The sequence below is a fragment of the Alternaria arborescens genome, assembly GCF_004154835.1.
Source record: "Alternaria arborescens strain FERA 675 chromosome Unknown contig_1, whole genome shotgun sequence".
NCBI lineage: Eukaryota > Fungi > Ascomycota > Dothideomycetes > Pleosporales > Pleosporaceae > Alternaria > Alternaria arborescens.
Window position 1 is genome coordinate 587736 of NW_021167856.1, and position 12266 is coordinate 600001.

Sequence of the window (12266 nt, forward strand, 5' to 3'; positions counted from 1 at the left end):
TGTTCGTAGGAAGGTGTGTATTGGCTAAATGAGATTCAAGAAGGACTCAAAGCCCTCACCTTTCCGAACATCTTGGAAAGAAGAAGCGAATATTTACAGCGCAGCACAAGGAAAGACTGCAGGATCAAGCAACATGCCAGATTCCAGGAGAATTGTGCATCATCTCAACCCAGCCAAACTCAGGTATTTCCACCCAAGGCCCTGATTACCTTCAAGCACTTACGAACACTTGGTAACGCTGGGCACGTTGGAGCACTTGTCATAGGTCTTACCACCAGTAACGTCGACACCGGTCCAGGTCCAGCCTGTGCAAGAGCCTTTGCCACAGGTGACAACGACGTCGTAGCCACTGCTGGAAACACCACCAGTGACGTTGTCAAGTGTCAAGGCGGTGATGGGGACACCAGTGTCCGCGTCACCGTGAAGGTCACCGCCATCGTAGTTCTGCTCAATAAGAACGCCATACCTGGAACGTATTAGAATTTGGCAATGGGTGAAACTTTGAGAAAACGTACTTGGAAATCTCGGACAGAGTAATATCTTCGTAGGTGACTTTGTTAATCTTGCCGGTTGTGCCAACCTTAGCCTTGACGCGGACACCGTTGACAGATTTGGTGACCTCGGAATTGGAGAAGGTGACAGTGTCGACAGTGTTATCGTCACGACCACCAACCGAGCCAATGGATAGACCGTGTCCACCGGAGCAGAGGCCGTTCTTGAAGGTGATTTCCTAGCCGACTTGTCAGTAGGTGCGAATACCGCAATCTCACGTCATTACTTACGGTACCTGAGTTGACAGCTACGCAATCATCCTGGTTGTAAACCTTAGCGCCATCAATGATGACGTTGTTGCTGGAGCCAATATCGAAACCATCTGTGTTGTGGCCCTGCTCGTCCTTGTCGCCGTCGGACGCATCGATAGTCATGTCTGTAATGGTAAGACCATCGCAGCCGTTGATACTAACGACTTGGACGGGAGGGTTCTTGATGGTAATGCCGGTGATGGTGGAGTCGGTCAGTTTGTGAGCGGAGAAGAACTTGGGCTTGGTCTTTCCACCATTTCCACCCTTACCGTCCCACCAACGAGCACCATCACCGTTGAGAACAGATCCCTCAGCGCCCTTGACAGTGATCTTCTTTCCTTGGATGTCAAGAAGAGGACCCTTCCACTCCGAGTAGCCCCAGGTGGTGGTACCCTCGAAGATGACGGTAGTACCGTCAGCCAGACTAGAGAGGTCCAAAGTTGTGCCTGAAGGGACGGCAACGTCGGAAAGGACCATGGTAGCACATGATGACTGTGACTTGGAAGCCTCAGCAGCTCCGTTGGAGCCTGAAAAAGTGCAGCTGGAGGCACGCTTCACGACTTCGGGCTTGGGTGCAGGAGTGATGGCTGGGGCCGGAGCTGCAACAGCAGACGCCGCCAGCGACGTGAAGAAGATACCAAGAGTTAAGGCAACCATTGTGAAAGATGCTTGATATTGAAGAGAAGCTTGAAGGAGTGAGTGAAGTGCTTGGTTGCTTGGCCTACATGCTTGGTACGCCACATATATATACAGATTTCTAGCAATGCTATACACGCATGTCAATGACTTAGCTATCAGCTTCCTACTCATGTATCGATGGTACAGTCGACGTTCCCATCATTTCCCGAGTCGAGTTTCTCCATAGTGAAAGATGAAGGATTGTTTCGAAGTCCTCCAATAAGTGGAGAGCATGGAGACGAGATGAGAGAGACGTAATCGCTCGAAGCAACACTTGCTCAGTGCGTGTGTGTCGCCAAGGGACTTTTGTTTCAAAAAATCCTCCAATGGGTGGACCCGCTAAAGATCCACATGTCCAGACCTGTCGTTCGAAAGGCACCCCCGTTGTCGCGTCAATGCATCACCAGAACCGTGTGACAAGCATCGGGAAACACGGAAACTAAAATGCTTGACTCTTTTGCAGCCCGCCTCAGGGGAAGGAACATGGGAAAGCTCTCTTCCGTGGATGAGGTAAGGTCTCAAAAGCGGCTAGCCCTTCTGCTGGACATTAATTGCACATCTGCGTTGTTCCCAGCGGTTCGCGGTTCGCGGTTCGCGGGTCGCGGGTCGCTCACGTTTTCGTTCTGATCTCTGTGGCTGCGATTCCAAGGCCAACAAAAGACACAAAATGCATGCTGCTGGACTCTCCCATGACGCGTATCGGACTTGTCCCTTCCTGTTAGGGCGAACCTTCCGCTGGCAAGCTTCCTTCACAAGCACCTCGGCATTCTCGGGCAGATGATGTTCCCCTTCTCCGCAAAACGCCACATCTGGGGTCTTAGTACCTTGCATATATTACCCCGCGGCCTCGCTTGCAGCAGTTCTTCCATGGCAAACATTATACCGTCAATGATATCGTTCCGTGAAGCGCAGGTCCGGAGGACGATCTTCGACCGCGGCTGAAATCTGCGGGCTAGTTGCATGCGAGCTCCAAGGCAGGGTTATGGAGCAAAAGTCGCGTCGCGTCCAGTATTGAACCTTTTTCTGGTCACTCAGCAAGTCAAGATGCGGTTCTTCCATCTTTTTGCTGTCGCGATCTCGCTGTTCTTTTGTGCATTGGCTACCGACAATGGCCTTCAAACGGACGTGGAGTGGGATAATGGATCGCTCATGGTCAATGGCGAGCGTGTAATGATTATGAGTGGAGAATTCCGTACGTTGATGAAATGGAATGAACAGACCGTACATGAAAGAGATGCTAATCCTTGCATGTGTTCCTCTCAGACTACGCTCGTCTCCCCGTTCCAGAGCTATGGCTCGACGTCTTCCAGAAGTTCAAGGCGAACGGCATGAATGCTGTCTCGATCTACTTCTTCTGGTCGTATCATTCGGCATCGAAAGGCGTGTACGATTTCACGACACCTGGAAAGGACATTCAGCGCCTGTTTGACATGGCTAAAGAAGCCGGCCTCTACGTGATTGCACGGCCAGGGCCCTACTGCAACGCCGAGACTAACGGTGGTGGTTTCGCGCTTTGGACCAGCGACGGGAGTGGTGGCAAGTACAGAACATCAGATGAGACCTATCGGCAAGCATGGTCGGAATGGATTGCTGAAGTTGGCAAGATCATTGCGAAGAACCAGATCACCAATGGTGGACCAGTCATCCTAGCGCAAGTCGAGAACGAACTCCAGCAAACTCGCTACGAGGCCGACAACACATTGGTCATTTACATGGAACAACTGAAGACCGCCTTCAAAGACGCAGGCATCATCGTACCTTTGTCACACAACGAAAAGGGCTTCAGATCGAAGAGTTGGTCCACTGATTACAACAATGTCGGTGGCGCGATCAATGTTTATGGGCTGGACAGCTACCCCGGTGGCATGAGCTGCACAAATCTCGACACTGGATTCAACCTGCCGAGAACGTACTACCAGTGGTTTCAAGAGGTCTCCCCCACTCAACCTGAATATCTCCCCGAGTTCGAGGTAAGTCGTGACCTTACTAAACGCATGTGGAACATACACTGACCTGTTGTCTTCACCTCATTAGGGAGGGTGGTTCCAACCTTGGGGCGGTTACTTCTTCGATCAGTGCTTGGCTGAACAGAGCCCTGAATTTGCGGATGTTTTCTACAAAGGACTAATCGGACAGCGCGCTAGTCTTTTGAATCTGTACATGGCCTATGGGGGTACAAACTGGGGACATAGGTGAGTCGGGACTGCACGAGATGCATTTGAGACGTACACTGACTTGGTACCTCCATCTGAACAGTGCCGCCCCCGTAAGTAACTCCTGTTCATGAACTATATTTGAAACATATACTGACTTCATACTCCCATACTCAGGTAGTATACACCTCCTACGACTACGACGCACCACTACGCGAGACCAGGGAGGTACGCGACAAGTTCAAGCAGTACAAGCTTCTTGCCCTCTTTACCCGTGTTAGTAAAGGCCTGCACAACACCTTCATGGAAAACAACGGCACCGCAAATGCAGTCGACAATTCAGCCATCTGGACCTGGCAACTCAAGAATCGCAATACAGAGAGTAGATTCTACCTCGCTGAGAACAACAACACGCGCACCCGTGCTGTGACTGATTTCTCGATGACGGTCAAGACATCTGAAGGCGATGTCAAGATTTCGAGCTTACAGCTTGCGGGTCGACAAAGTCGATGGGTAATTACAGATTACTCTGTGGGTAATGAGACGCTACTTTACTCGTCGGCTGAGATCGCGACCTACGGTTTGTTCAATCGACCTGTCATTGTCTTCTACACACGCGAAGGACAAGCGGGAGAATTTGCTTTCAAATCGCAGAGCAACCTGACCTTCAAAACGTACGGCGCGAAATCAGACATTGCAAGCGCATCGTCGAACAGCACATACTCAAGCTTTTCTTACACCCAAAGCAAGGGGGCAACAGTGGTAGAGTTCTCAAATGGGGTGCTTGCTTACTTGCTCGATATACCAACTGCGTACACCTTTTTCGCACCAGCAACGACTAATGATCCGAATGTCACTCCCGAGCACCAGATCTTCGTACAAGGACCGTATCTAGTTCGCTCAGCTAGCATATCAGGTGGTGCAGTTTCTGTTATTGGCGATAATGCGAATGCGACCACCATCGAGGTATACGCCGGCTCTGGTGCGGATACAATATCCTGGAATGGAAAGGAGCTCGCTACAACGAAGACACCCTACGGCTCCCTCACTGCCGCAATCGATGGTACCAAGGACCGCGACATCACTCTTCCAGAGCTTTCAAACTTCAAAGCGGCTGAATCCTCCCCCGAGATCCAACCCTCATACGACGATAGCAATTGGGTAGTCGCCGACAAGAACACCACACTAAGCCCTGTAAAGCCCCTAACTCTTCCTGTACTCTTCAGCAGTGACTACAAGTACTACACTGGGGCCAAAATCTATCGCGGATACTTCTCAGGCAAATCTGCAACATCCCTCAACATCACAGTTCAGGGTGGCGTGGCTGCGGGTAAGATAACCCCTTGTACGGATTGTACACGAGACACACACACTGACTTTGTACATGAGTATATTAGGATGGAACGCATGGCTGAATGGGAAGTCGATTGGTTACCATCCTGGTAACGCGTCGCAAACTTCGACGACCGCACTGCTGTCTTTCAAAAACATCACATTGAAGGATGAAGGCAATGTTTTGACAGTAACAACGGACTATACTGGCCATGACCAGACATCCACAGGCCCAGCCGGCGCAGAAAATCCTCGTGGTATACTCGGTGCACAGCTCCTCAGCGGCAACAATACCAAGCTATCCTTCGACCAATGGAAGATCCAAGGTAACGCAGGCGGAGAGCGTAACATCGACCCTGTTAGTGATTTTTCTGCACAAAACGCATATAAAACATACACTGACTTTGTACGACCTTTAGGTTCGCGGCCCCATGAATGAAGGCGGTCTCTACGGTGAGCGTCTTGGGTGGCATCTTCCCGGATTCGATACCTCCTCCTGGGAAGATGCTAGTCCCACCACTGACGGCGTCCAAGGCGCCGCCATCCGCTGGTTTACGACGACATTCTCTCTTTCTATCGACTCCGATCTCGATGTCCCTATCGGCATCGAAGTCGGGGCGCCGAAAGGTACCATTGCCCGTATGCTTCTCTTCGTCAACGGGTATCAGTACGGCAAATATGTTCCGCACATTGGACCACAGGTACGTTATGGCTGTACGACATGCATGTGAGACATGCACTGACTTGGTTTTGCAGACACGATTCCCTATCCCTCCTGGCATCCTCAATATGAAGGGCGAGAATGTTTTGAGTGTGGCGATGTGGTCGCAGACTGAGGCTGGAGCGAAGTTGGACACGCTGAAGTTGGTTGAGTATGCTAGGTATGAGAGTGGCTTCGCCTTTGCAAGCATCGATGGAAAGGCGTTGCAGGATCGATGGGAGGATAGGAGTCAATACGCATAAACTTTGGCGGGCTCGTACTAGATAGTGTATGATCTAGCCTACTGATATCAATCCATCAAGGGTCGACTTGGTCTGCCAGTTCCACTCAATATTCCCATCCATCATCTCCACTATCTTCAAAGTCTAGCACCATGTCTACCCAGTTTCCTCCACCATACTGGCATTTGCTCGGGCCAATCTTCTTGAACCCTGCCTTCTCGTAGAACTGTATATATCGGTCTCTACAGATGAGCGCTATCCTAGATGCCACATCTGAGTCTTTGATTCTTTGTACGTAGCTCTGCAGTAATATCGAGCCGAGCCCTTTGCGCGCGAAGTTGGGATGCACACATAGCGAGTGCAGGCAAACTGTCTGGCCGTCTTCATTGTGCCCTACTTTTGGCGTAAGCTGGTAGTTGGTCTTCCAGTCCTTGGGGTAGTCCATAGCGTCATCAGTAACAACAGGTGAGTTCGCTTTGGTTGAGATGATGTGGCCAATTATCACACGTTTCCGGTCAGTGTCGGTCGAGTCTAATGACGGAAACGAATGCAATTTAATGGTTTCGCCTAGTGGCCCTGATGTGGTGGGGTAGGCGGATGAGAAGAGGCCGCTACATAGTTCACCGCAGGTTCGCAGACGGTATTCGAGCTACAATTGGTCAGCGTCAGATCTGGAGATTTGTATACCAGAGATGCTTGCAAACCCAGAGTCTATTGGATCAAGTCTTGAGAAGGAAGGGACGTAGCACAGGAACGACCAAAATAGGAAAGAGCGACCAGCTAGTGTACGACAAACTCGATTGATGCCGTTGATGGATGCACGAGGGAGATGAAAGTTTGGTGCAATGTTGGATGGAAACAAGATAGACGAAAAGCATGCAGACTTGAGAATTGGAGTAACCTGGTGATGGAGAAGAGCGCACGGGGCGAGGCCTGATGGAGCCCAACGGTGGTACTGAATAGGAGATACAGGCATTGACTGTGATACTAGAGAAACAAGACGGACAGCAAATTGTTCTTCTCACCTTCTCGCGCGACGCGGCTTCAACCGGATCAAAGGCGGCATGCTCAAGCCAATCGCAGTCGTCAAGGTCGTCGATGTTCAGTAAAGAAGCATATGGACGAACTCCCATCTGCTTCAACCGCCCCTCCTGGGCAATATTGGAGCTGCGATGGGGTACCAGACTAGATTGCTCGACGGGTTCCGGACTAGAGACGGTCTCAGGTTCTCTTGATAGTTGGGGCATGGCATCCAGCGTCTTCTTGTCTGCTAATAAGTCCCGAGGCATCTTGGCGGTCGATGGCAACAGACGTTGTGGTGGGTGGGCGATGGAAGGATACGGCAGGAAGGCAGGTGGATGCAGCTGTAGGAGGCCGAAGTGCAGCGGTGGATTTGTGGGTTCGTGGTTCCTGGAAGACTCACGAGACTCTGCGGCCTCAGCCCCGCCTTTACTAGCGGTTCGCTTCGCTTCGCGTTGCCGTTGCAGATCGTTCCGGGTTAGCTGGGGACGGGAGCTGACTCGGGGGAGCAGGCGGGGGCATGTTTCCTAGGTAGGTATTCTTGTGGTGGTGTATCATGTACTAATTCGCGACGTGACCGTGTTTCTCGAGAGAGCAGCAGGTGGTGCTAGCGGGGTATGCTCAGCGGCGGCCTCGTCGGCCCATGCCCTGACTAGCAAGGTGGTGGCAATGGATTTACGAATGACGTGCAGTAGGAGGATGGGTGCAGCGGCGGCCAGACGATTCTCCTGCATGCTGCGTTGGGCCGACGTCGAGGCATGGCAGACGTGATGCTAGCTTGGGCCTACACGGCCAACGTCGTGGTTCCGTACGCTCGCCCACGACTGCGCGTCGATGCCTACGCCTGCGCGCTGATTCATCCGACGCTGGGTTCGCGGCTCCACTACGTTCCATTCCCTTCCAGCCCAGGCGGCGACCGCGTTCCCAAGGTTGCGACAAAAACACCACGGCCCAGTGCCTCCTTCCCTATAAGCTCCCTCCCGCGCACCGAGACATCACACAGTCGCCTCCCGCCCGACCCAAGCCAACCTCAACCACCCCGCGTGTCACATCCAGTGGCCTCATCCAGACGTGCCCGCATACGCCCCAACACACGCTCTGGCCCACCATGTGAGTTTGTACCAAAGCCATTGCTGTGCCACGACGCTGCCCCGAGCACGCTGCTAACCCGCTGCTGCCAGGCCTCGCGTCACCATATCCATCACCGCGCCCGGCACCCAGGCCGACACAGACCTGCTGACGCTCGAACTGCCGCCGGGCAGCACCGTCAAGGACCTCAAGGGCTTCATCGAGGCCGACACCAACCTGCCCGCGGCGTCACAGAGCCTCTACCTGAACGGCCAGCCGGTAGCCATAGACACGCAGACACTCGAGGACGCCGGGGTACGGGATGGCGAGATGCTGGCCGTCGTGATGCGCCCCGCACCCCGACAGAACAGGAACCTCCAGCACCCGGGCAGGCCCGCCCAACCTGATCCAGAGGGCGTGCGACAGCTCGTCCTCAACGACCCCCAGCAGATGAACAAGCTGCGTCAGGGTGACCCGGAGCTCGCCGCCGCCGTCAACGACCCCACCCGCTGGAGAGATACATATGCCATGAGGCAACGACAGGCGGAGGAGTCGGAGCGCGAGCGTCAGAACCAGATCGCCCTGCTCAACGAGGACCCCTTCAACGTCGAGGCGCAACGAAAGATAGAAGACATTATTCGCCAGGACCGCGTTGTCGAGAATCTGCAAAAGGCATACGACGAGAACCCTGAAGGTACCAACACATCATTCCCAACAAGTCAAACACGTCCGACTCGCATTGAGCCCATGCTAATCTTTCACACAGTCTTCACCCGCGTGCACATGCTCTACGTCAACACCGAGGTCAATGGCGTGCCCGTCAAGGCCTTTGTCGACTCTGGCGCCCAGGCCACAATCATGTCCCCCGACTGCGCCGAGCGATGTGGTATCATGCGGCTGATGGACGTCCGATACGCCGGCATGGCGCGTGGTGTCGGTACAGCGCGCATTCTGGGTCGCGTGCATCACGCCGAGATCAAGATTGGTGGCGCAGTCATGCCCTGCGCTTTCACTGTCATGGAAGGCAAGGATGTCGATCTACTTTTCGGTCTGGACATGCTCAAGCGTTACCGCGCCAAAATCGATCTTGAGAAGAATGCCCTGTGCTTCGAAGGTCAGGAAGTACCCTTCTTGCACGAATCGGAAATCCCCAGGAGCTTCGAGGAGGCCGAGATGAATGAACCGACTGTGTCTGGTCCTAATGGAGAGGAGATTGGTGCAAAGACGGGTGCTGTACGACCGAAAGGTAGCGCTGCAGCTGGTTCCTCGAATGCAGGTGCCTCATCTTCGTCGTCTCAACCTGCACAGCAGCAAGCCCCACCCACAGCGTCCAAGGCACCCGCACCATCTGCACCTAACAGCAACTTTCCCCGGGAACATGTTCAGCAACTTACCGGTATGTTTGGCTGCTCAGAACAAGAAGCCATACAAGCCTTGGAGATGTTCGGAGGCAATGTCGAACATGCTGCAAGTTTTCTCATCGGTTAGTGCATGCGGGAACATCAGGGCATGCTCAGTATTGCTACACGGCGCTTACCAGCCTTTGCCTAAGACTTACTTAACATGGTTTCTACCATTTGAAGAGCTGTGGATGATTCAAATGAGTCTTTAGATGAGGAGACGAGGAAACGAGTTCACGACATGGCATCGAATAGCATGCATGCATTATCATTGAACAGGAATAGAAGCTGAAGAGTTTCCTATGAATAAATGCATCTTCACGAAGATCAGATAGATCAATTGATGAAAGGCCTTCAACGCCTGTTACACGCTTCTTGCCATGACAGTATACTCCCACACCTATTCGATTATACGCCCCGCTCACCTGATCTTGTACAGGCAAGGTTTCAATACCGCCCCATCCTTTTCGTCACCCTCATTCTCTCCCTCACCCGCACCAAATCTCTTCCCCTTGAGCCCAAACTTCATACCCCCGCCTCTCTGTGCCACAGCTCCTGCTTTCTGATCTTCTCTCGCATTCTTGCCCTTGCTCGGGTGTGCCGCCTTGACAAACTGCATCTTGACAAACATCTTGTTGCTCAGATCGATCGCATCCGCTGGCCTCTCCGGCAAAGCATCAAGCACAAATCCCCGCTTCCTCAGTACCTCGATGAATGCGGAAACATCTGTTCCCTCCTTGCCCTCTTGACCATCTACATTGACCGCGAGTTCAGCCTCGTCTTCAGAGTCAACGGGGCCTTCCTCAGGCGGCTTGTCTGCCTTTGCTTTCTTTACCTTGGGCGGTTTCTTGTCCATTGTCTTCTTGAGTGAGCCGATAGAATTTATGGGTACACCGCCCTTCTTCTTGTCTACGCGTCCAAATCGAGATTTGATCTCCGAGACCCACAGTTCGCCTTTCCAGCGAAGGATGCGGTATGCTTCGTCAATGAAGTCGAGCCAGTTTGTTCCCATAAGGGCGAGACAAAATATGGCTACGTCGACGCTATTTTCGGGGATAGGGAGTGCGGAGATGTCGGCTATGGTTACGAGATCGGCAGAAGGACCCGAAGGTTTGGACAAATCAAAGGAGTGGAATGTGAGGTTGAGGGACTTGAGGTGCGGTTGTAGGCGGTACGATAACGAAGCTGTTCCACAGCCTAGATCAGCGATTGTGCTGTGGCCTTTAAAGTCTCTGGGCAGTGGTTTCGCGTCGCCTCTGGGAGGTGCTATAGCTGTAGTCTCTTCTTCTTCAAAGCCTGGGCCTCTGCGGACTCCGTTCTTTGCTGGTCCTCTTCTGTCCTTCCGCGCGTCCTTGTTCCGCAATTTTCCTCTTACGAGTATGCTGTTCACGTAACCGTCTACAGGGTTCGATGGCCATACTTCGACCTGCTGCGCAAATCCACGGTGGTAATCTTCGAACATGGATGGGTCCTCCTTGAAGAGAGACGCGCTGTCGGCGGAGGGCTTCGTATAAAGTGCTTCGTTCAGGTGACGGAATCGCGCACTAGCTAGCTTGCTGCGCATAGATCGCTGGAGGGGTGTGAGGCCCTTGGGTTCGGGGAGGAGGTTTTCTAAGGCTGGGGTTTCAGAAATAGACTTCGTGCCGGCGGCATTTGCGGCGAGCAGTTTGTCGGCTTTGGACTCCTTCCTGCGCTTCTTCTTCTCGCGTTTTGACTCGCTCTCGGCCGCAGCGGGCTGATCCCCAGCAGACTTGGCAGCATCTGCTTTACCCTCTGAAGGTTCTGCTACCAGTGTAACCTCTGCCTCTGCTCCTTTTTCGCCATCTCCATCCATTGCCTTGTCCTTGTTACCTCCGGCTTTTCCTCGCTTTCTCTTCTTCCCGCGCTTCTCTTGCGCTGCCTCATCTGTCGCTTCTACGCCATCCGCCTCCGGCTTCTTGGTCTTCTCCACCTGCGTTCCTTTTCCTTTGGCTATATTGTCCCATTGTTCTGCCAAGTTGTCCGCGTTAATCTGCTGCTCCTCGCGCTTCTCTTTCCTCTTCTGCGCCTTCTTCCCGGGTTTCGTGGAATCTTTCTGTTTGGGTGCCTCGACCTGAGTCTTCACCTGCGTGGCAACGTTCCACCCAGGAACAGCGAACATGTTGACGAGCTGGTGGAGACAAGTATGCGATAGTGACGTGAGATTTGGAAGACGCGCAAGAAAGTTCCTGGCACGGCTCGAAAATTTGGGCGGCGGAAGGTTTTACCGAGATGTGGGGCTTTAGCGCGGAGTTCGTCAACTCCACTTTGCTGGCACCGCATACAAGGGAGAAATTGAAGAGGTACACTAAAGCTTTCTACTGCTCTACAGCCTACAACAGCACTAAGGTAATTATTATTTATATAGACATTAAAGGTTTAAAGTCTATATTAACTTAGAATATCTGGTATTATTCTACAAAATACTATCGTAGACTGCAGTAGGGAGGACTAGGTACTCCCGCTCCTCGGAATTTCCTTGTATACGGTACTGGAGCAGACTGGTCGCGTTCTCTTGGCACAGCTTGAAGAAATTCGCAAAGTAGAAAAACCTAACGCGGCCCCCTCGCCGGGCCAGTTGCTTTGCTTCCAAGTCAACTGCGATAGGTACCTAGCTGTCGATTGCGCAATGGTTCACTCTTACAAGTCAAGACTGTGTCATGTCTTGGATGAATACACTGTATAAGCACTTTGATGTCTCGCCTTTCCGCCAAAGTAATACGCATCACGCCTAAATACTTTGACAACCACACTGTTAGTATATCATGTCAACATCACATTCTGACTAGGTCTCGTACCTAAAACCTTCTCGGTCCTCCCCAACATATAAACTTTACAGAGTTAATTGAACG

At 52.5% G+C, this 12266-nt stretch overlaps 5 protein-coding genes across 5 annotated transcripts; 2 read left to right on the forward strand and 3 right to left on the reverse strand.

Moving 5' to 3' along the window:
* Positions 1-219: 219 nt before the first annotated feature.
* Positions 220-1460, reverse strand: AA0111_g225 (Endopolygalacturonase; the record flags this gene model as incomplete). Its single annotated transcript, XM_028648000.1, has 3 exons — positions 220-466; positions 516-730; positions 783-1460. 3 exons carry the CDS (start codon positions 1458-1460, stop codon positions 220-222), a joined length of 1140 nt encoding a protein of 379 aa, XP_028512141.1.
* A 1065-nt stretch (positions 1461-2525) lies between these two features.
* AA0111_g226 (putative beta-galactosidase C) lies at positions 2526-5929 on the forward strand (the record flags this gene model as incomplete). Its single annotated transcript, XM_028648011.1, has 8 exons — positions 2526-2673; positions 2745-3451; positions 3516-3673; positions 3738-3747; positions 3812-4964; positions 5032-5324; positions 5386-5667; positions 5723-5929. The coding sequence occupies 8 exons, from the start codon at positions 2526-2528 to the stop codon at positions 5927-5929; spliced, it is 2958 nt and encodes a 985-aa protein (XP_028512277.1).
* An 85-nt stretch (positions 5930-6014) lies between these two features.
* Positions 6015-7197, reverse strand: AA0111_g227 (hypothetical protein; the record flags this gene model as incomplete). Its single annotated transcript, XM_028648022.1, has 2 exons — positions 6015-6557; positions 6934-7197. 2 exons carry the CDS (start codon positions 7195-7197, stop codon positions 6015-6017), a joined length of 807 nt encoding a protein of 268 aa, XP_028512276.1.
* A 501-nt stretch (positions 7198-7698) lies between these two features.
* Positions 7699-9484, forward strand: AA0111_g228 (DNA damage-inducible protein 1; the record flags this gene model as incomplete). Its single annotated transcript, XM_028648033.1, has 3 exons — positions 7699-8042; positions 8110-8690; positions 8763-9484. 3 exons carry the CDS (start codon positions 7699-7701, stop codon positions 9482-9484), a joined length of 1647 nt encoding a protein of 548 aa, XP_028512144.1.
* Positions 9485-9817: 333 nt separating this feature from the next.
* AA0111_g229 (hypothetical protein) lies at positions 9818-11536 on the reverse strand (the record flags this gene model as incomplete). Its single annotated transcript, XM_028648044.1, has 1 exon — positions 9818-11536. One exon carries the CDS (start codon positions 11534-11536, stop codon positions 9818-9820), a length of 1719 nt encoding a protein of 572 aa, XP_028512143.1.
* Between the last annotated feature and the right edge of the window lie 730 nt (positions 11537-12266).